The 23472-nt window shown below is 39.9% G+C and overlaps 1 protein-coding gene across 3 annotated transcripts in view; it reads left to right on the forward strand.

Annotated features, from left to right (window-relative positions):
- Positions 1 to 1273: 1273 nt before the first annotated feature.
- Positions 1274 to 23472, forward strand: part of CADM2 (cell adhesion molecule 2) — a 669070-nt gene continuing 646871 nt past the window's right edge. For 2 of the 3 annotated variants that reach the window (XM_054204847.1, XM_054204857.1), the window contains exon 1: positions 1544 to 1725. In XM_054204847.1, coding sequence (XP_054060822.1) covers positions 1665 to 1725 — 61 coding nt within the window. In that variant the 5' untranslated portion in view covers positions 1544 to 1664. Of the gene's footprint in view, positions 1726 to 23472 lie in introns of all 3 variants that reach the window. The other variant, XM_054204867.1, reaches the window with a different exon arrangement.

Raw genomic sequence — 23472 nt, forward strand, 5'->3', positions numbered from 1 at the left:
CGGCCCTGGGCCCGGCTTGCGGGTACTTCCCCCCGTTTCTCCCTGCCGGCGATGCGGCGGGGCCGGACAGCAGCGGCCTGCGGTCTGAGAGCCGCCGGCGGTGCGGCCCCAGCAGCCCCTCTCCCTCCCCCGCGAGTCACTCGCGCCTCGGCGGCAGCCGACGGCCGCGTCCCAATCCCACCGCCCCGCCGCCGGTGCGCCTGGCCCCCACCGCCCGGCCCCGCCTGCCTGCGGGCTCCGGGGGCCCGCTCCTTCCCCAGCCGCGGCAGGACGGGGGCGCCAGGCGGCGGCTAACGCCTCTCCCGCCCGCCCGCCCGCCCGCGTTCCACTCCCGTTCCGCTCCCTCCCTCCCGCCTCGCCGCCGATCCGGCCGCGGTTGGCGGCTCTCCGCCGGGAGGCCGCCCAGCGCCCCGTCGCCCCCCGGGGCTCTTCTCTCGCCCCGCCCGCCCAGCGCTGTCGGCCGTTAACGGTCGCGGCCGGGGCGCTGAGGGCCGGGGCGCGCGGCCGAGGGGACACCTGCCGCTCCTCCTCTGGGCGGGGCGCCAGCGGCCTCCCAGCGGCCGGGCTGCCCCCCGCCCCGCGCCGCCGGTGCGGCGGCCAGGAGCTCTCTGCCCCCCGCCCCGACGCCTGGTGCCCTCTGCCCCGGGGCGGCCGCGCCTCTCCTCCGGCGCCCGCCGCCGCCGGCCGGCCCCGCTCCTGGCCGCGTTGCGCCGCCGGCCGCCACTTCAGAACTGGGTCTGGACAGCGCCCCGCCGCCCGCCCCCGCCCCCGCCGTCGCTCACCGCCCATTGGCTGGAGAGCCGCCGCGGAGCCGGGTCTTCCCGCGATTGGCCCGAGCCAGCTGCCACTCAGCGGTGCAGGAGGTGGGGCCTGGCACCTGTCTCGCGGCTCGCGTCTCTGCGAAACGCCCGTTTGTTTTGTAACCTGGCGTCTCGCGCCTCCCCCGTCAGCGCCTCATTGGCCAACCGGCCGAACCTGGGGGCTTGCTATTGGGCAGCCGCCCGCGCCAGTCACACACCCACCTGAGGGGGCGGTGCGGGGCCCGAGGGGCGTGCCGTGCCTGCGGAGGTGTGGCCAAGGCGGTGGCGGGGGCGTGCCCACGCCACAGGCAGGGCCGGGGTGTGGCCCGGGGGGCGGGGAGAGGGGCGGGGCTCGCGGCAGAAAGGGGCGGGGTGGCCGGCGGGGGCGGGGCCGGGCCAGGGGAGCTTCGCAAGCGGCGCTTGCCCTTGTGTCTCGAGCCGGGAAGCGGCTGGGAGCGGAGCAGCTTCACCGCCAGCGCAGCCCCTTTCTCCGCCCGCCAGCGGGACCGGACGGGACGGGAGAGGCGAGCGAGCGAGCGGACGGACGGACACGCCGGCAGGGGCAAGGGGAGCCAGGGGGGGTACCCGGCACCGCTCCGTGGGGGGAACCTGAACCTGCCCAGCAGCGCCGGAGCCAGCGGAGAGCGCCGCTCCCCCCCCCTACTCCTCCCTCCCCAATCCACCCCCGCGACCCTGGTCCTCCTCCTCCTCCTCACCCCACTGGATACAGCGAAGGAGACACTGCGGCGGAGGCGGCGGCGGCGGCGGCTCCTGCGGGGGGAAGGAAGCGCCCGGAGAGCGGAGCGGCGGGAGGCTGCGGATCTGCGTGCCTGGCGCCCACCCAGCCCGAGGGGAGCCCCGAGGATGCGGCTGAAGCCCGGCGCGCTCCTGCGCTTCTACAGCCTCTGCGGGATCCTCGTACAAGGTACCGCCTCCTCCCCACCCCTGCCCCGCGCCCGGGGAGGGAAGGAGGAATCCGGGGAGGGGGGGGGAGCACCGCCGCGGCCCGGGGCATCCCCGGCCTCCCCGCCGCCCTGCTCCTGACCCGCTCCCCCCTCCCTTTCCTCCGCCGCCCTCTCCTCCCCGGGCGCCCCCAGCCTCCCGCTCGGGTAGCGCTATCCAGCGCTAAAGCGCCGCACGGTTGTTAACCCTTCCTGCCCTTTCCCCGTCAGCCTCTTCCCGCCCTCCTTCGCCCTCCGCGCTTCTCCCCACCCCCCCTCGCCGCCGCCAGCCGCTCGCCAACCCCTGCAGCCACCCCTCCAACTCCCCGTGTCCTCCCGGCTCGCCCGCCGCTAACGCGCCCCCCGAAAGTGCGAACGCAGCCGCAGCGCTGCAACAACATCCCGGGGAAACGTGCGGGCTCCAACCGTGCCTCCCCGCCGGGGAGACGGGGGCGGGTGAGGCGGAGGGGGGTGGGTAGCGGAGTGTGGGGGGGACGACGGCGTCCGTGGTTCCTCGGAGAACGCGTGCCTTGTCGGTCAGGTATAAAATATGCACGTAGGGTAATCGGATGAGCCGGCGGGGTTCGGAAGCGGATCCCTTCGCCATCCCGCTCCGAGGCGGCTCATCCTGCAGCTAGTTTCCACGCTGGATGGATTCCTCCCTCTCTCCTCTCCTCTCTCCTCCTCCCCTCCGCCGCCTTCTCGCCCGCGGCGCTGCGCTGCCGGCCCAGAGTTTGCCCCCCGTCAGCGGCGGCTCCCCCCGCCCCGCCTCGCGCCGCGCCGCGCGGGCCCGCGCGGCGCGGCGCGAGGCGGGGCGGGGGGAGCCCCAACGGTCAGGGAGCCCAACGGTCGGGGGAGCAAGGCTGCACCTGGGGGTTGGCTCCCCTCAGCCTTTCACATTCCCTTATGAATCGTCAATTCATCGCCCCGCGAAAGGGGAGGGGAGGAGGTGGCGGTGGCACAGCGGTGGTGGTGTGGGGGGGAGAGCGTCTGGACTGACTTTCTGTCACCAATAAAATCGGGGCTGCCGCCGGAGGAGGAGGATTTGATCTTGCCCACGGTGCAGCCAGACGCATTCGGCGCGTCGCGGTTCTGAGAGTAAAACTGGCGATTAAAAGCGGCGGCGTCTCCGCTTTAGGGAGTGCGGGCGAGGCAAAAATGTAACTCCGCGAAACTGCATCAGGTAAAAAACGTGTTGCGAGAAAAGGGGTGCAATACCAACCTGACTGTGGCTGTGTGGAAATAACCAGACGGGGCCTGCCCTTGCAGATGGGGAAAGGCGATGCCTAACGTGTTACCCAGCTTGCCCTCCGTGTGTATAAAACATCTCTCTCTTTTCAGTTTCTCACACAATTATTTTTTCAGCTCCTGATTAAAATGGCAATCAAAAATACTTAGGTGCTCCGTATACTGTGCTTCAGCAGAGTGCTGTTTCAGGAGGCACTTTTGCTGTGCAGTATAAAAAAAAAAAAAAACCACAACAAAAAAAAACACCAAAACAAGAAAACTCCAAAACCAAAAAAGGCAGGGAGGATATAAAGAACCTGCAACCCTCAGACAGGAGTGAGGGGAAATAATTTCTACTATCCTTTTCTCCTAAGGTAAAGGAGAATGGAGAAGAAGACGACTAAATATTTTCTAGGAGAAAGACTGTCCTCAATAGCGTCTGTATCTCACAGAATATCAAATTCTGTTGATCCATCTTATAGTGCTACTTCATAAACATTGTTTTCTCAGTTTCTGCCATTTATTTTGCCACAACTAGCAGACACAGTTACCATATTAGACCCATTTTTTGTTGGCAGCTTTATACCTGCACTTAAAAGTAATTTTTCCCCTTGGCTTGCTTTGCTTCCCCAAACTGTGTTGTGAAGTGGCTCAATGAATTTGTTAGATTCCTCCCATTTTCCGTTTGTGGACCATGGGATACGCAGGTTTTTTCCTCAGCTCTGTACGTGAATAAGATCTTTGTTCTGCAGATTCGAAGCACTTCTGAGTTGTAACTGAGGATGGTTCCTGTTAGTGAAACTGAAGCTAATTAAGTTTAAAGACAAGGTGACAAAGAGTCAAGCTGACGGGTGTCCTGTATGGAAGTGTGCCTTTCTGGCATGATCTGTGGAGGGACTTGCTTAAGGAATCTGTCCTGAGTATTGATGAAGCATCAGCTGGGGGAAGAGGACATAGAATAATGCTTCTCAGCTTGTGCGTGGAATAGCATTAACAGCAAGCAGTCCCTTTGGAAAGGAGGCAAACAAGAAGTAAAAGAGCCCGGTGTCAACTGCTTGCTGTGAAAGGGGAGTGATGGAGGTGGAAGAGGGAGTAATAACATGTTGAGCTGAGAAGCGGTTTGTCAGCTGAGTTTGGGTATGATGCCAGTCTGCTCTGCTCTCTACAGCATTTGCTGTGAAAATAGTAGGATCTCTGGCTGCTGTTGTTCTTAGCTTGCGCACTGTAATGATTCTGGGCTACTTAAACGATGTCCCAAACAGTTAAGCTGTTATGTATGTTTACAGTCAGCCTTACATTTTTGTCATTCTGATTGTTTTTTCCGCTTCATGAATTTAGCCTTCCTTAGACAAAATGTAACAGTTGGAGGACAGTATATATTTAGAATAACTTGAGTACATCATCTGAGCTGCTTTTATGCAACCTGAAAAGTAAGTTATTTACTGTAAAGTGCTATCACGTGAGAAACTGTAATATTAAAAATAGTTTTGTTGGATTCATAGCATACAGATACGGGTTAAAATTGTCCTGGAATTGTAGCTGCTGTAGCCCCCTGCTGTGTGATAATGCAAATGGCATCTAATGCCTTAATGTGCTCTGCTTCTGAGAAGACACTGGATAGTTCTGTATGTGGTAGCAAATGATCTACTTTCAGTTCTCTGCCAACACCGGGCAAATCTTCTCAATATGGTTTCTTCAGACACTTCAAATGCTTGCAACCTGTCTACTAGTGAAAATAATGCAGGGACATTTTAATTTGGCTGAAACTGTGATCAGTGGTGCAACAAATCAGTGAAGGCAGATAATTGCTTACGGGTGAGACTCCTTTTTTTTTTTTTTTTTTTTTTTTTTAAGGTAAGCCCAGATCTGTTACAAGCAGAATTTAAAAAAAAAAAAAAAAAAAATGTCAAAAACCAAAACCCAAAAAAAGCAAATGGGCAAATGGCTACTTCTCAGATCATCTAAGCTGATTTAAGACAAAGTTTTCATACATTACTCAATGTCTTATGTATCTAGAGTCTGTTTTGAATTTTTAGTAGGATTTCTGTTAGCAAAATCTTGGCAACCCAATGCTGTATACATAGGGATTGTCTTGACAGCTAAACATTGTAACACTAATATGGTGTACAGCAAGTCAAAAGCATGTTGCTGTAATACTGTAAGTTCTGTGAAGGTATAGACAATTACAGAATAGAAAACAGTAGTTTTTATACAATCTTTATTTGGAACATTTTATGCACAAGATGAAACATAAAATGTTTCACTCTACTTGATGGTGACTGTCTTGATGTGATTCCTGTCAATCTAACCAAGGCTTGGTAGGCTTATTAGCTGCTTAGTTCTCAGGTTAGTATATATTTTATGAATTCTTTTGCTTGATTTCTTCGTGTATTTTTATGGATAGTCATCGCATAGCAGTTCACGTTCAGTTTTAGAACGTCAAGTAACTAAACAATCTAAATTCCTATTGATAACCTCACATGACTTCCCTGAGGAATACATGAATAGGGATCACTCAGTCTCCTCATAGTTATCACTGTTACACTCAAAATATTTATCAAGTTTCTGTCATCAATGCAACAGTAAACAGTTTTGAAGCTTCTCACTGAAAAAGTGACTCCACAGAAATGTTGATCAAGAGAAGCACCTCCATTGAAACAAATACATTTTTCTTATCTACTTTTTTGTTAGTTCTCTTTTAACTTTTTTTTTTAATTTCAGAAATGTAAAGCAGTGGGTTTCCCTCTGCTTTTAAATTTATTTAATTGTCAATTGCAATTCCATTGTAATGTACTTTGTCTTTAAGCCATGGGGTTTTTTTAATAGAAGCCTTAGTTGTCATAATTAGCTTTCCCGACACTCTGGCCTGCTATTGACAAAATGTGTTGAATGTGATTACCCTTACTCTTTCCACCAAAGAATTAATCTTTTAATATTGCTGTGTAAAGTCAAGATTGGATTTTGAGGTTGTTGGGGGGTTTTTTTTTGGTTGGTTAGTTTGCTTTTTGGTTGGTTTTTGTTTTTGTTTTTTACTTATGCATCACAAATGGTGGTTAAGTAACTGATAACAACTCTATGTATGGTAAAGATGTGGACATGGGCATCAGCTGGTTGCTAAGAGAATAGCAGCATAACCAGAGTATGGTTGGCTCTGCTAGAGCAATGATTCCCTCTTCATCTAATGCTTAAAAAGTAGACATAGAAGATGCTGTAATTGTCTCCTTAATGCCTTCTCCAAGAGAAAGAAGGAATACTTCAATTTTGCTTTAAAACATGAATCTAATAACAGGCTAATCCTGTTAGACACTCTCAAAACAATGGAGGGTCTTCTCTAGAGAGAATGCCACTGACATGCTTTTGAAAATCCACATTCCAAAACAAACATAGAACCGTAAAACTATTATACATAGTTTAGTATGTGTCTCCTCTGGGATTGCATCAATATTAAGTATGATCTTAATGAGCATATCCCTTCTTCCCAAGGAGTTTTTGAGGTGTGTTTGAAAGGAAGAAAGGCAAATATCAAATTCCAGTGGCAAGGAGTAACTTGTAAAATCATGGTTTCTCTCAGGAATCTGCCCTTGAACAATTTATCTTTCCACATAATGAAAACATTTTGAAGAGAATTCAGTGTTTTGGAAAATGAATGTGGGTTTCTTTGCAAGGGTTCTTGATGTTGTGAGTTTTTGTGTTTTGTTTTTTCTGTGAACCTATTTCAGGATCTTTCCATCTTATAAATTAAAATTAAAGACAAAGTCCAAATGCTTACAACTTCTCTTATCTTAATGCACAACAAGCTTAGGATGGGTGCTTTAAATGTCAATACATGGGACACTATCACAATAGTGTTTTAAGGGGGGAGTGGAAGAAGCAGAGAACATTTATTTCAATGACAAAACAGAGTGCTAACACTGAAAACTGTATTGCATCTTCTAGTGCTCTCTTTTAACACTTGATGTTTTGGGTGTAGTACTTTCTAACATGGAGAACTTGGAACAGGCAAAAAGGATTTAGTGAGGAGTGCAGGCAGATGGCCTGGAAGACTCCCTCTTTCTTCCTTTAACTGTATCTGACTATATATTGTCCTATCTTCTTTTCCTAGCACCTGTAAATGTGAAAAATAAAATCATACTTGTTTCTTTTGCCATCATTTTATTTGCAAAACGGAGATCTTGGGATCTATATAAGCCTTACTCAGGAGTGTTTTTGCAGTCTGACAAGTTTGTGATTTTTGAGGGAAAGACCATTTCTTCTTAACTGTGAGTTGAACTGTACTTTCTGCTTTCTAGTTTGGGTCTTGGAGAGCATGAATGCTTTTATAGGTTTCACATTTTAAGTAGCAGCTAATAATTATTCATATAGTTTTACATTACTATAAATTCACAAATTTAACTTTTTTCTATTTTGTAATACTCAATTTAGGATTCTCCTTTTCTTACATAGCTGTTAAAGAAAATTAACTGTCTGTAGGCAGCTGCTCATTAGTTTTGGAAAAATAACTACTGTATAGTCTGTGTTCTCCATTTGAATCCCTAAAGCTCTTTCAGAGCTGAAGGTTTCTCTGTGTGTGTGTGTGTGTATATCTATATATATATATATCTTTGTTCTGTGAATGGAGTTGGCATGGTTTATGTATTTGTAAAACAGCGCATAAAGTTGTTTATGCAGTATAGTGGTTGCCTGCATAGCGTTGATATTCCCTCTATCGTAATCTTTCTCTAAACAGTTTGTTGACTACCTGTCCTTTTCTTTGTTGGATGGGAACGATAGTGCGAGAGAGACTGTTTTCTTATGTTAGAGGTGAATATTGTTGTTATATTTTAAACTTCTTATATACCACACTATTAATCAAACAGTGATTCTAATCATAGTAATTCAATTGCCAAATCTTAGGTAAAGTAACCTGAGTATGCTATTACATGCAAAAATAATTTGTGACCACATGTGAAAATACTGTTATGCCTTTCTGGATATCCTCAATATATAACACACTGCATTATTGCCACTTCTGGCAGAAGCTGAGTAGCCCAGTACAGCTGTACTGACCCATCTAAGTCTTAAAAACTCTGGCTTTTCAAAGTTCAACGCTGGAAACTCCACAATTGTGACTGACTGTCAGCTCTGAAGAGAATAAAGCCAAATTACTTCACAGCAGCAGTTGTAGTAGGCACTCTGGTATTTTCCATTTGTTCCAATATTTATCCCAAACTGACCTACATCTGCTGGATTAACAGTGTAACTTGACCTGCTTTTATTCCTGCTCTGTTACAAGGCAGGAAGCTGTTCTAGTCCCTAACGAGGGGAAAAACCATACTAGTTGAAGCAGAAGCAATCAATTTTTAGAATTATGTGGGGTTTAAGGTCATTGAATTTGCTATTGAAAAAATGTTACTTTGCAATACAAATTTGTTATGTGCTGATTTTTTTCTGTAAAAAATAAATATCAAGCAAAAGCAACGAGATGGTACAGAGTCAAGCTGCAGTTTAATATTAGAAATTTCTTTTAATTAAAAGATTGTGCAAAATATGTTCCAGCGTCAAGCTCATTTTATGTTTATGCCTTTCAAAGGCTTTTTTTTTCCTTCTTCCCTGAGTGTTAATGTGTTTTTTATATATGAAGTTTAAATCTTGACGTAGTACTTAGTCCTTCATTGTGACACACTGATGGATGTAAATTGAAGAACAATGACAAAGTCTCCATTGGTTTGCACAGTTTATACAGGAAAAGTAAAATTTGTTCACACTCCAGGTCATCAACTGAAAGAAACTTTTTATATCTTCAAATATACAAAAATGTCAAACCACAGCTGTTTGCAAATTAGAAAATAAATGCAGTGACTAGAGATATTACTCACTAAACTGATTACCAATCAAGGATTAACAGTATCTCAAATCTGTGACAGGTCATGAAATGGTATAGTATACAGGAATACAAAGTAGTATTTCCTTTACAGAAATTCTTTTGTTAACATCTAAAATAACTGTAGTGAAAATGAGAACTTCTTTTTTGTATATTTGGAGGAAACCTTGAGCTAACATTGCATTTTTTCATAAGTTTAATTGACATGTGAAATATCTTGTTCATTAGAATAAGCATGGCATTGCAGTCTCCTCTTAACTTTACCATTTTTAAACTTTGCCATTGCTTCATACTTCCAATGATGTTATTGATGTCTCCAGGCTTGTATAGTGTGGCCTTATAACACTATGAAAAATAGGTGAAACTTGGACTCATATGGAGGAACCTATAAGCACCATCTTGTTTAATGATCATTTTGGTTAATGAAAAAATTATATCTGTACAGTCTAAAGGGTATCCCTTCAATGTAAATTAAAGACAATTGTAGCAAATCTAGCAACACCTAACACTGAGGAGTTTTTCAGAACTTAGATATCAAGTCTGACAATTACTAGGATGTTACGTATTTAAAAAGAGTGTGTCTCATCTTTTGCTATTTAAAAAAAAAAAAAAGGTGGCAGTGAATTAGCTTTATAGGCTGTGCTTTCTCTAAGGCTGGAGTCCTGAATCTAACACATTACAATCTTAGTATATGTCATGACTACTGCTTACATAAATGTAATCAAGATTATGTGTATTTGAACACAAATAGTATATAAGTAAGTTAAGTATGGGCTAGCACCTTGGCTATTTACCCAGCTTCTTCAGAACATTCTCGTTAACCTTATTTGGATTTTTTTTGTCAAGTATTTGGCATGTCTCTCTTCACTAAATCTAAAGACTATGGGTTACAAACTGCTGGTTCATGCTTCTTTTTGGTATGTAAAATGCAAAACGTATGACATTCTTAGAGTAAGTCTCATTCACTCCTTAAAGAATGGTTGAGAGCTCACGTAATTCCAGTGTTTTCCCCACAAAATAAGTTTGGGTTTTAGAATTGGATTAGACTGAAATTAAAATGTTTTCTGTTTCCAAAGTCATCTTTGTTTTGCAAATTATAAATCATTATTGCTTTGCTGTGTTCCGAGTGGTGAATTTTGAAGGTGGTGGGGAAGGCATATAATCAATAGAAATATATGAGCCATTTGTTTTTTTATTTATGGTAGATAAAAATCTCAATGGCTTATAGAGTTATTTATGGCATGTTCACATATGTTTAACACAAGATTAATGTAATTTCAAAGTAGCTTGGAATATAAGATTGTTTTAAGTGAATAGGCTTTTGTATATTTTGTGTGAGCAACTTGGGGAGGGGGTGTGTTATTTATAATAACGTGATTGCAGAATTTCCTAAACTGTGGATTTTGAGAAGAAGAATTATATCAGATTTTGTACAGATTTGCTTTTGTCTGTTAGAAAAGCAAGTGATACTTCTGCTCTACAAAACCACATATTTTTTTCCTAATCTGATGCAAAATGGAGTAATGGGAAGTCTGGATAATGAAGGCAGTTGTATGTGTTCTATAAAAGGTATTCTTCATTTACTGTGACATTGCAGAATTTGTAAGTGCATTTAATGTTCATTAGATTATGCCTATTGCAAACTGAAATATACTGTAAATCCCAACAGGAAAACAGAATCCAGTAGTCTGTATCATTTAATGAGTTATTAATATCACAGGCTTTTTTCTTTTAATTGGTCATTTGACCAATGCTCTTGTCATTTGAACAGCTTCTAGAAGGAAGTATATTCAGAAAGAAATTTCAAAATACGTGACTAGCTGGTCACAGATAAATGCGGAGTAAATCCCTGCAGGACAGCCCCCTGTCTGCCTAGGATACCTGTCAAGAAAACCAAACTTTGTTTCTTTTGTTTGCTGCTGCAAGATATGAAGTGGGGAAACAGCAACAACCCTACTCTGTATGCATGAAGGGATTTCCCTTCTTAAGACTGTAAGGATAAAGGCCTCAAATTTGTGTCCTATATAATCTGTTTACATTAATGTATTGACTTTGCAACAAGTGAGCTATGGCATGTCAACACTTAAGTGAGCTTCATGGATGATAGGTATGTAGGTAGATAGCTGGGGGACAAGGAATGGGGCAACTTTTTATTTTCTGTAGGAATAAAACATCCCCTCCAGAGTTACTGCAAAAGCCTTTGCTGTGAAAGACCAAGACACAATGAAGATTAGGCTGGAACAAAACACTATATGACTTCAGGCTTGCAGGATACAGCATACCTTTTTATCTTTCTCCTGCTATGACTCTCTACCTCTTCCTTTCCCCAGGAAATGAAATCCAACAAGTGAAGGTTTTAGGGCTACTGCGTTCTGTGGAAGATATTAGAGGATATCCCTCACTCTACTTTGGAGGAGAAAATGCCTGGGAAGGGTGTGATAAGAGGCTTCAATTTTTATTTTTTTATATTATTATTATTGTTTTATTTTCTTCCCCCTACTTCTCCCTACCTTCCTCAGATGTGCACTAACAGAAGTGAGGAGGGGAGCCAGTGGGAGCTGGTTCCTGGCACTGGGGCCTGACTCTTGCCAGGGGCACTAGTTCATGAAGCTTTTTAGTGAGGTAGTCATAAGGCTCTAGTCTCCTTCGTCTGTTAAGAGCCTGATTTTTTTCCATCAGTACAGCACGGAAGACTTCTTACAGGCCTTGGTAGGGTCAAATTTGAGAGCTGAAAATACTTCAGAAGCTGATGAACTTCAGCATATTGATACAAATGTGCTACATGAGATCATTTCAATGTAGCTTCATTTAATTTTCCTTGTACAAAGTTAGATAAGTCAACTATTTGATTTGAACATTTCGTTCAAGTGTAGCTAAGGCATTTTGTAGGTGCAGTTAACTCCCATTTTCTCTATAATGTTACAAAACGTGCCATTGCAATGTAAAATGCAGTACTGTCCAGAATAGTCACAGTATCAATGTCATTTGTGCTTTATTTCAATTAAGAGACTTACAGAAAGTATCTAGCGCAATGTATATTAGTATAAGAAATCAGAATTGACTGATGAATATCAACGTCAAAACAGAAGATGTCTTCAGAAATAAAGTTCTAATGCTATTATGTTCTGTCGATGTGAGATCTTAGAAAATACAGCATGTCCAGAAAAATAGGATAACTATTCTACATGTGTGGCTGTGTGGTTATTAAATTGAAACACAGGCAGCTATGCTAGTAAAACTTAGTTAAGATGTCTGCACAGTAGGAGTAGATAGATTCTTAGGTGCTGCTGTTGTATCGTGGTGAACTTCTGGATTGTTGAAATACACATCTCTCATTCTCTAGCAGGGGAATTATTGACATGAAAATTTTCAGCCCAACTAAGAACTAAAATATTGACCCCGTTTCTGTAACGTTTCTACTATTTGCAGAGTAGAAAAGTAAATATGAAACAACTTGCATAAACTGTAATTAGTTTTTTAACATGTTGCTGAGGCTCTTGTGGTGTCTGTATCATGAATATGTTTTTTGCATCTGGAACACATATGCATGCTATAAAGTGTCAGACTACTGTATAAGAGAATCAATACAAATACAGTGTTTTGGTTAAATGAGAGAAATGGTCCCACAAGTAATATTAGGGACAGATGAGCAATCCATTTGGTGTTTATGGTGCTTCAGAATAATAGTTGTATTATTACAAGTCTCTATCATTCTTGCATATGCAAGCACTTTTTTCCACAGAATACATTTGTAAAGTATCTACATCAGATGCTTTAATAACCCCGACAAACTTGTTAGTATCATGTCCTATGGAAATGTGACAGATTTCATTGTAGAATATACACACATATGTGAATAGAGATTACAAAAATAAATCAATGGATGATAATATTTGAAAACTTTTAAATAGAGAACTAGGTGGTGCTGTTCTTTCATCTTTGTAGCTTAGCTAAATTCTTAAGTATGGACTGAGAACACCAGGCTACTACTATTCAAGAATGAATTTAGCTCTCTTAAATGTCTGAAGAAGTTATTGTATCTGATTTCATTGAGAATGCTGCTTTGAGAGCTAATAACTGCACAATACAACACTTTTCTATTTTATATAGAAGTACTTTTGCATTCAAGAAATGGTTTAGTTTTATTCAGCATGGTGATATACTTACTTTTATCCTCAGTTTGAATAACTTCAGAGTGAATTCTAATAACTTTTTTTGACTCTTTAGTTGGCTGTATATTCAGGATTACTTGGTTTTATCAGTTTAGCATGATTATATATGTGAACCATTGAATCCTTTCCGTTGTTTGTTTCTTAAAACATTTAGGGACTAATTTGCTAACAGCACAATGAGATCATCAATAACAGCTGGAATAAATTTGTTGTAACTGTGTAGTAGCAGTATTTAGCATTTAATTATGCAAGAAAATCAATTTATTAAATTTTCTTCCATTTACAAAAAATACAAAGTTTTAATCATTGTCTTGTCTCAATGCCATTAATGCTGTAATACGAAATAGTGAAGCTAGACTATAATGAACTGCCTAGGATCTGGATACATTTGTTATATGTTCAATGTTGCAGCAGAATAATAAATGTCCGATTAGAATCCAGCTTCAGTTTGTACCACTTTGGTAGAGAATGCCTCTTGTTGACCACTGCTTAAACAGGAATGTTGAAAGAACAGATGGAAGATGAAGAAAAAAGGGGAAAATGTACTTCTCTACTGAAAAAATGATGAAAAAGTGCTCTAGCTAGGTCAAACTTATGAATGTGTTCGCTCTAACTAGGTAATTACTTATTCAAAATATAAGCTGTAGCTGTTAATAGTCACAAATGGGGGAGTGTGAAAACACTTTCTCTTGCAGTTTCTCTCCCTGGTTCCTTTTAAAGCGCTGCAATATAGAGAGAAATCTGAAGCAGAAAGTTTGGTTTGTACTTTTTGATCATGAGTAAGCATAAAATGCTTTTACTTGACTCAGATTTTGTAAAATATACAAATAATGCCCATAATAGTGCAAATTATTGCCTACCAGGGTTAAAAGCAATAATTCCTTTATGTTGATTTTTGTAAGATTTCAGTCTCACAACTGCGGTTATTGTTGCTCTGGTGTTTGAAAAGTACCAAAAGGCGTTTTGGTTTATGGAAAGAAACCCAAAACAACTCTAATTCACAAAGAAATAATTTTAAAAATCCCTTTTCATTCCTAACAATCATGTATTCTAGGCACTGAAGCAGAAGCCACATTTGAGTAGTATACTGTATATGTTAGTAGACTTTGTACACAAAGTTTTTGGTGTGTACCATTAAAAACTATTAATAAAAGCTCACTGCCATCGTTAATTCAGTGCTTAGCATTTGCTTATGCCAGAATTGTATATCAGAGACAGTGGTTCAATTTGCATGTGTTAGCAGACTATTTACTTTTAAAAGGGGTGTGTTAATAGATTATGTGTTGCTAACTAATTGAGCACAAGTGTGCAGAAGGTTTCTGAATGCATATTGTAAATTGAAAATGGCTAAACTAGCTACCTTATGAAGTTTCTGCTTTCTCCCACAACCTGCAGTTTGGCTTGTGGATTAGTGCATACTCATGAATATTTGAAGTACTGCATTTTTGCAGTATTTTCCTCTTTTTCAGAAAAGTGCTGGACCCCTGAGTCAAGTCCTCCTGTATGAAAGTGTACTTCTAAGGAAGTGTTTGACTGGAAGGAGAGAGAGAATTTATTTCAAGTAGTTACTCCTTTTCAGTTCTTCTGATTCAAAACAAATAAAATCAACAGTTTGTATACCATATTCTATATGGGTCTGGGCTGTCAATAAATATATGAAGGACCACTTCTAAGTCTTTCTTCACCAGCCCACTCCTTTCTGAACAGCTAAGTACAAACAAGTGAAGGAGTGAGGTGTCAGAGTCAGAGCTACTCATGTTTTACTGAGATATTTTTCTAAGTTACAGATGCTATTTAAGAATCTAATTTAAGATGGTGGCACTGAAAATGTCTTATGATTTCTAGAACATTCCAAAATAATTTTTAGAAAATGGCAGTAAGTTGATCCTCAGATGTGTGGAAAAGAGGGTTGTTGTTATTCCAAAACAGAGTAAGTAAGAAATAAAGCTGAATTTTTATCATCTGTTCTGTGTAGATTCTGGGCAACACAGTGATTCCTCAGGCATCAGTAAAGCTCAGATTTGCTTTCTGAGTACATTAAAATACTGCTAGGCTGGGCTTTTTTTTTATTGTTGGTTGGTTTTTTTTGTGCTTGTTTGTTTTGGTCCCCCCCCTCCGAGTATTACCAATATGATGAGAGATCTGAACTAGGTACTGAGTTTTAGGTAACTTTTCTATTTGAAATTATTTAGGGTTTTTTTTTCCCATAGCTTACATTGCAATGAATAATTTATAAATGAAATGCAAGATAACACCATATATAAGGTTACTTTCTAATCCAAGAAGATACCACAATGTAAAGAAACTGTAAAATATTTTGCATTCTTCAACATTCTTTGATTTCCACGATCTCTTATGCTTTGTATTCTGTTTTCAGCTTTTACTCCGTTTTAATCTGCTCTTTCATCTCTTCTTCCTGCATTGTATAGGTTTGTAGGGGTTTTTGTTATTCTTATGTCAGGGTGTTGACAACCAAGAACAACTTAACTTCCATTGTACCTATGGAAGGGATACAGGTTGTGAGAGGGGTACAATACAGAATTACCTTGTTTTTCGTAACAGTATCTCTTCTTTTGCTGTGGCTGCACCATTTTAAGTTCTTAGATACTTTCTTTTTGATATTAGCAAATACTTTCACTTTGTTTTCATAGTTTTTCACTTGTCACAGTTACAGTAGCTGTTTATTCTCAAATATTGTTAAAGCAAAACTCTTTAGTATAACTTTAGTATAGAGGATGACTTTGGTTTGATTCTTCAGTACAACTTGAGACAACTCATACTTCAGAGATCACATTAAGACTAAACAGATGTGTATAGATAATTTAAACTTGCTGTTATACTCAAGGGGAAAAACCTGAAATATTTCTTCCAAATATGTAATTTAAAGGAAATGTTTCGTGTTTAGAGTTTACTTAGAAAGTTCAGAGTACTTTCCCCTTCTTTACCCTGATAATGGGATCTCGGAACCTTTGGGTTTAACTTTTTCAACTGTAGTTCATCAGTTCTAATTAAATTGAGCTGTAATGCTATACAGGCTTATGAAAATGGTAGAAATGGTTTTTTGAGAGTTGTTTCACGGTGTTTGTCATGATTAATTCCTCTTGAAAACCCCTATCTGTGCCTAAATTTGCAAGCATAAGAGAATTAAATGGAAATTATAAGATAGAAACACAATTGTGTTTGTCTATATCAAAGCTGAAAATAAATGATCAAGAAGATAACGCAATCATTGCATGTTATTTGATGAGCCTAATTCAGTTATCTGTATGTAAATATTGCCAATATGCAGGAAACAAGCTGGTCGTGGTTTTTTTTTTTTGCCAGCCACCTCCCCCCCTTTTCCCCCCCCCCTCTCCCCCGCCTCCCCCCCCCCTCTCCCCCGCCTCCCCCCCCCCAAGAATTTTAAGTGTGTATAAAACTTTGTTGACATAATTTTTAAAAAAATAAGTAAATTCTAAAGTCCAACTCTTCTGCCATGAAACCAGCTATCTAAACTGAATCAAAGATGATTGTCTCTTTTCATCTGTGGGGGACTGTATTATTTTCAATTCTGTTTATTTTCATGGTGAAACGCATAAGCATTGGTATCAATGCTCAGATAAAATCAAGATTTTTGTTACTACAATGGAATTACTTGGGTGTTGTCTATAATTTTTTTGCAATTGCAGTTTCAATTGTAGGTATAGTCCACATGCATGCTGTGTACCTGTTTCTGAAAATTCAAAGATGCAATCACAGTATGTGAGAAGTCATTCAGTCACACAAGAATGTTGGTATTTTTTTCAATTTGACAAGTGCATAAGCTGTGTATCTTAAGTAATTGCTATTTAGAAACCTCATACATATAACAGGACCATTTTATCTATGCTTATTTGTCAACACCTGCACCCAAGAATGGATATGTTAAAGAAGTACTACTATTTTGCAGTTTGCACTTGTGCATGCTTTTAAATTTTCTGATGACCCCAGCAAATCAAAACCTCTTTCCCCACCCCCAAAAAACATCTGTTGAGATTGTGCAAGTACTACAATGTGTTCAGTAAAGTGATATAGAGTATAAAGCTTTTAGCCACCTAAAATGTTGGCTAAATGGTGACTGTTGGTCCTTTAAATGTTTTGTCTTATTGCTGGGTCTACTGGCAAACTTCTTTTAACATTTTAATTTTTAGGGCTTTCTCATCACAAAATGCCATGAGACAAAGTAAAAAGTTGTTTGTAGCTGCAGGAGTTCATATGTTAAAGGTATGTTAAACAGACATCCACCCATTTCTTATAAATTAATTATGTCTCTTCAGTGAAGATCTGCTTCATGAAAGTAGGACAAAGGCTAGAATGTAGTTTATAAGTTTATAGCCTATCTATGTTATGAGGCTGAAAGCAGAGATCTCCAAACAAGTCTGGGAACTAGAAACATCATGTGGCTATGGCTGAGCTACTTAGCCTTGTATAGTTTGTCTTCAATACAGTCTCTTTTCTCACTGTTGTGGTTGCAAGCACAACCATTTAACTTTTTGTTAGTACGTGTCCCTTTTTTCTTAGTGAAATTTTTTAGTATCAAAGCATGCTATCACTATACTAAACCAGATCTAGTCATTAGTCTTGGTTTCTATTTATAATATTTGTCATAATATAAAGTTCTGTAGCAGAACGCTAAAAATGCATGTTGAATTTCAGAGTTTTGAGTGAGATGTAGGCCAGCTTACAAAACCACAGCACCTATTGTGGTCAGTAAAAATTCATATGCACAAGTTTGAAAAGAGTGGATTTCTATTATTTAAGTAAAAATATATAATGTATAGTCTGCATTTATTGAATATGCATGTTTTAAGAAACTTTATATTTTTATCACTTGATTTGCACTGTATTCAAAACTAATGAATTAGGTGTCTGCATGAGTTATCTCCTGATGAGAAAGAGTGGGCAAAACTAAAGAGAACTTAAGTGCAGCAACTGAAGTGGTTTGCGAGTGAAAATTTCTTCTGAAAATGTTTTTTTTTGGTTCCTGTAAATAAAAGTCACTTCAAAAGTATGTACTATTTGTTTTCAAGTATTGATGTCAATACAGCTGAATTATGGAAGACCCGTTACCAGCTAGCTGAATAGTCAGACTTACTTTGTTCCAGGTCATCGTGGGTCATCTGGTTAATGCTGGATATGAAAGGCTGTACTACATTCTAGCCTTTGTCCTACTTTCATGAAGCAGATCTTCACTGAAGAGACATAATTAATTTATAAGAAATGGGTGGATGTCTGTTTAACATACCTTTAACATATGAACTCCTGCAGCTACAAACAACAAAGAATTAACAGAAATGAACCAAAACCAGTTGCATTTTAAGAATGGTAAAGTTGTGAATTTCTTAGACTCCAAGTAAGCTGAACAAATGGAAACAAAAGTGTGGAATGTAAATATTTTCAGTACTTCTAGGCTTTTCTCTTGTTTTGCAAGTATTTGAGATTATTAACCCTAAAAAAGGTAGTTTGAAATGGTAACAAAAATAACTTTTAATGTGACCTCACAACCTAAAATTTACAACACCAGGAGGTCACTTGTAATGCCTCTAGTTTTGCACTGAATTTAGTTTAATAATGGTTTTCTTTCTTTCTTTCTTTGACGTTTCTTTGTTAAGCAGTAATTCTCCTGTAAAAGATTAGGCTATTTACTAGCGAGGTTAAAAGGTAATATGTGTAATAAAATATGATAGAATGATTTTTGTTATGTATTTGAAGTACATCCACTACATGGCAGATGTATTGTTTTTATTATCAGCTTCCTTAGACTCAAATGAGGAGAGCTGCTAAACCAGACTTTCTGAATGCACCTTGCTAATAATGAAGTTTAAAGACTAATCTAGCTCATCCACAGTCCTGAGCGTGCACATATGCATGAAATCAGCATCTAAGGAGAAGCATAAGATGTGCAAGGCTAGAAGACACCAGTGTAGTCATGTGGAAGAGGCCCCATGTTAAATCCAAACTTGGATTGTTTTCTTTCTCCTCGACAGTACTGGTCTCAGAAGCTAGCAACAAACCATAGCTAGTTGAGCTTGACATGAGTATCCCATTTGAACATTACTTCTCTGATCCTTGTGAGATAAGGGCATTTTTCCTCTTCAAAGTGAAAATAAGACTCACCATCATTTGACCCTCAAAACTACTAGATCGTATTCGTCTTAAACAGGATTCAAAGAATTAGGGAAGCACTGGCACTTTCTAAGAAATGACAAATATTCTTTCTGAACAACTGCTCAAAAATCTGCTTCATTGCTGATAGTTAACTGTAAAAATCTAGAAGTAAGCAAAAAGGAGTAGAAAACCAGTTTGATACAGAATGACAAAATTCCTGGAGATAGGACTCATGACAGTAATGCTGCTATTCATTCTCTATACAAACTCCTCCTGAACTTGTCTCGTGTTTGCTTTTTTCAGAAGCTTGAACTTAAGACCAAGTTTCCTCAGATGATAACCATCAAAAAATTTTGTGTTATTCTCCTGTTTCCCTCTTTAACCACTCTTGACCATGAACAATAAGTCTTTAAAGAAGATGCTTAAAGCGCAGACTGTATTCTCTAGTGTTTTGCTAAAAATATAAGCAAATGAAAGCAGGAAGTTTTCATAGCTGCAGCTTCTTTACTTGAAAAATAAGCAGCAACATATGCTGGATTATTTACCTGAAATCCACGTGTGTATGGAAGAGCAACTGAAATGGGAGTTGGCTTAAATTCATATTGACATCCTAGAAGCATTTGGAAGATCTTGTTTTCTTATAGGAGAAAAAAAATCTCTTCGTTTGTATTTTCTATTTTCATGTAAACTGGAAATCTGGCAATGTAATTTCATATGCAGTCTTAGTTACAAGTGTGGCTTTCATCTGAGGTCTAGCAATGCCCTGTCACAAAACTGTTAATGGTAAAGTCATACTCTTGTAACTTTGGTTCAACTACTCTAATTTTGAGGTTGAACATAAATACTTTCTGCACCTTATAATGTTGATTTAGTTGTCGTGGACAGTGCCTTGTCTCATAAGACTTTTTTTTGCTTTATGGCAAAATGCCTGATGGCTTTTGCTTTTTGGAAGAATGACTTTGCATGTGTCTTTCTCAGAGACCACTTAGCCAAAGCATCTTCTATGATGGCATTGATCTTAACATAGCTGCAAAAATATCCCCACCTTCCTGCATAGTTTTATGCATAAGGAGTGGTTGTGGGTTGTGTGTGGGTTCTTTGAGAGGTGTTTTTTTGTTTGTTTGTTTTGTAAACTGTTGATCCCCTTACCAAAGCCTTTATTATGTTGCGTTTTCAGTCACGAAATGGTAAATTTGGAGAGGTAGTACTTAACGTGAAACTAAGCTGCTGGCTGTGCTTGCACAGCTTAGAACTTCAGGAACTTTAGAATATGGCAGAAGATTTATTCATTGCCAACTCTTGCACCTTCCTGGCAACACTCAGCTATACAAAACATGTTGATATTTCTGATGGGTACTTGTCTGTCAGCTGAGGAGAGATTTGGGAGAAATACTGATGTAGAGGCAGACAAACAAGAAGATATGGCTAAACTGAATAAGCAGATCTGTCCCTGTGCTGATCACTGCAAACAGTGGCAAATAATTGAAAATTCAAGGACAGTTAGCCAAAAAAAGGAGGTTGGAAAAAAAAAGGAGTAATAGAGATGGTCAATGTTTCATAGCTTCTGAGTAGCATTTTTGTTTATGCCAACACAATTAATGTCTTAAAATTCCAGATCTTCAGGAAATTATATAGGTAGAGGTGGGCACAACTCTATTGACTTGGGAAATAAAGTTTGAGCATGGAAAAAGCCCAAGTGAAATACTGTCGAAGAAGAATATTGGACTCTTAACATATGCATTTGGTACTGCAAATGTAAATATCTTTTTGGCACTTGCCATTGTTTCTTGTCCAGATCATAGACAAAGGCCTAAAACAGATGAGCACTGCCTGATGCTCAGCTTGCTCCCATTCCTTGGTAGCTGCATTCACGTGATAACGTAAGATGTTATGGTGAGTTAAGAAATAGGAAAATGCAGAGTTCTGAAATGGTGGGTTGAAAGGAAAGGGAGAGAAGTAATGTGCAATAATATTTTAATAATATAATAAAATGGCAGAAGGGAGATATACAGAACATATTATTTGAGGCATGAAGGGGGAACTGTCTATTGTAAGGTGTAGGAAAATAATATAAGCAGTTTCAGATGGAAAAGAAATGTGAAGATCCCTGCAAAAGGTCTAGTTTGGCCTCAATACGCAGTTTAGCCATAACCAAATTGGAAGTTAAAAATATTTTTGAAGGTCTTCATTAGAATTAAGAAGTTACATGTTTTGCAAAAGCTTCTGCTCTGTATAGTTTCTGTAATAAAAGAAAAAAAATGTTCTGTAGGGTGAAACATTAAATACCCATGTATGGTTATCAATTGATTATTTCTTTAAAAAATGTGCAAGTTTATGTTACCTCATTTCCTCACTTTTTTTTCTATATGGGACCTCTTTAATAATCATGATTTACTTGTTTCTGTGGTTGATTCTGCATCTAGTTTCAGAAGAAAAACCTGAGTGACTTCCTCAGTTCAGTCCTTACATAGTTCTTACTTGGAGTTCTTACACACTTCTATTCCAAATGCTGTGTGCTTGACTAGCCTCAATTCAGAGGGTGAATATCCCTGTATGAACAGAGCCTATCCTAATAGTTTTCCAAATATACATCAGCACTAATCTGCTATTCTAAGCTGCCACATAATATAGTCCCTTTTATGAACTAAGAATTCATTTATAAATAAGATTAGGATTTTTTTTTGTTGTTACTAATCCTCCCTCATTTTTAATGTCCACTGCTGCTGGATTACTACATTTGTCATTTATAGGCACTGTCACATTTAGAGCTCACACTTGTGATTTTTTTTTTTTTTTTTTTTTTTGCTTCGCTTCCAAGTCTTAAGCTGTCAGTTTAAAACAGGAAACTCTGGCATGCAAAAAGAATGAATAGCTACAATTTCTAATTTCAGACTGTTTTATTGCCTCAGTGCTTTCAGTCATGAAGTTTTTTCTAGATATTAAATTGTGCTTTCTCCCTATACTGATAGTTCTTCCTCAGTTTATCATCAGTAAATTTAATTAGCACATTCTTACCTATGTGGAAATGTTGCTTATGAGAATGTTAAATGAAGTTTGTCCAAAGATAAATCTGAGGCTCTCCAGAAACAAGCAGAAGCTAGTAGAATTTATTTTCTGTGTGATATAGGCAATATTTTCTGTCTTATGACAATCTGAGGATATTTGATTCCTACCTTGTATTTGTGATTTAAAAAAAAAGGTTTTTTTTTTTGTTAAATGTATTCAATATGGCGATTGTTACACATAAAATATTCTACAGCTTCTGATGCAGAATTTGAAATTTGCTTTACTTTAATGAAAATTCCATTTGCATTGCATAAAGAAAATGATACAGATGGAAGTATTTTTCCTTCTCCAATCTTCTTTATATATTCTTTGCAAGACTTTACTTATTGATAGTTCTTTTTATCCTCCTTGTAAGCATAAATTTACTTTTGCCTTGTTTTGTTTTTATATTTTTTTTAAGTGTCCTTGTTTTCAACAGGATTAGGTGAAAATTGATCAGAGTGGTCTCTTGATGTATTTATCTATTCAGTAAAGTCAGAAGCTTCTCCAATAGGTTTTTGGGTTTCTTCACTTTTATGAAGATGCTTTTTCCAGACAAATTCATATGAAAGTCCTGAATCTAAGTATCTCCTACGTTTCAGTGGGCTTGGTGCAGATGCTTTAATTCTTCATTTTGTCCTTCTGAAATGAAAATGCTTTATTTCAGGCTTGGTATTGTTTATCCTCTAGTTTAATCTGAAATGTTCAGTCTGAGGTAATACTCTGCGCTCTGATTTAGGTCTTAACAAAGAAATGTGTAAGATAATATGACATCTAGTTGATACTTTGTGGCAAAAACTCCCAAATCCCATCTTGATCAGATTTCTTTATTCCAGATACTGGTACTGTATGTTCTTGAATGTATATCTGGAAAGTGGAAAGCTCTAGAAATGAAGTAACTTAGAGAGAAAACAGATGGCATTTTATTTTTACTATTCAACTGCTTATAAACATTTACTTCTGCCTTTGACTGACACTTTTAAATATGGCTTTTGCAGACTTGCAGGAATTTTTTATGACTTTGTAATAGCATGTAAAGTTACTTGACAGTAGTATAAAGAAATTACTGCTTCATATAATGTTAATATTTTTACTTAACTAAAACTGTTTTTCACCTGGGAACAGTATATTGGCATTACAGTCATTTAACAAGACTTCATTGATTATTAGTGTATATGGTTTTGAAATGGATTCTTGACCATCTATAGTTGTTTATCTAAACAAACGTGAGCTCTACATTTATAAAAACTTCTCATGACAGAAATTGCATTATTGTGTGTGTGTGTATGCATGTGTGCATA

The sequence above is a fragment of the Rissa tridactyla genome, chromosome 1, assembly GCF_028500815.1.
Source record: "Rissa tridactyla isolate bRisTri1 chromosome 1, bRisTri1.patW.cur.20221130, whole genome shotgun sequence".
NCBI lineage: Eukaryota > Metazoa > Chordata > Aves > Charadriiformes > Laridae > Rissa > Rissa tridactyla.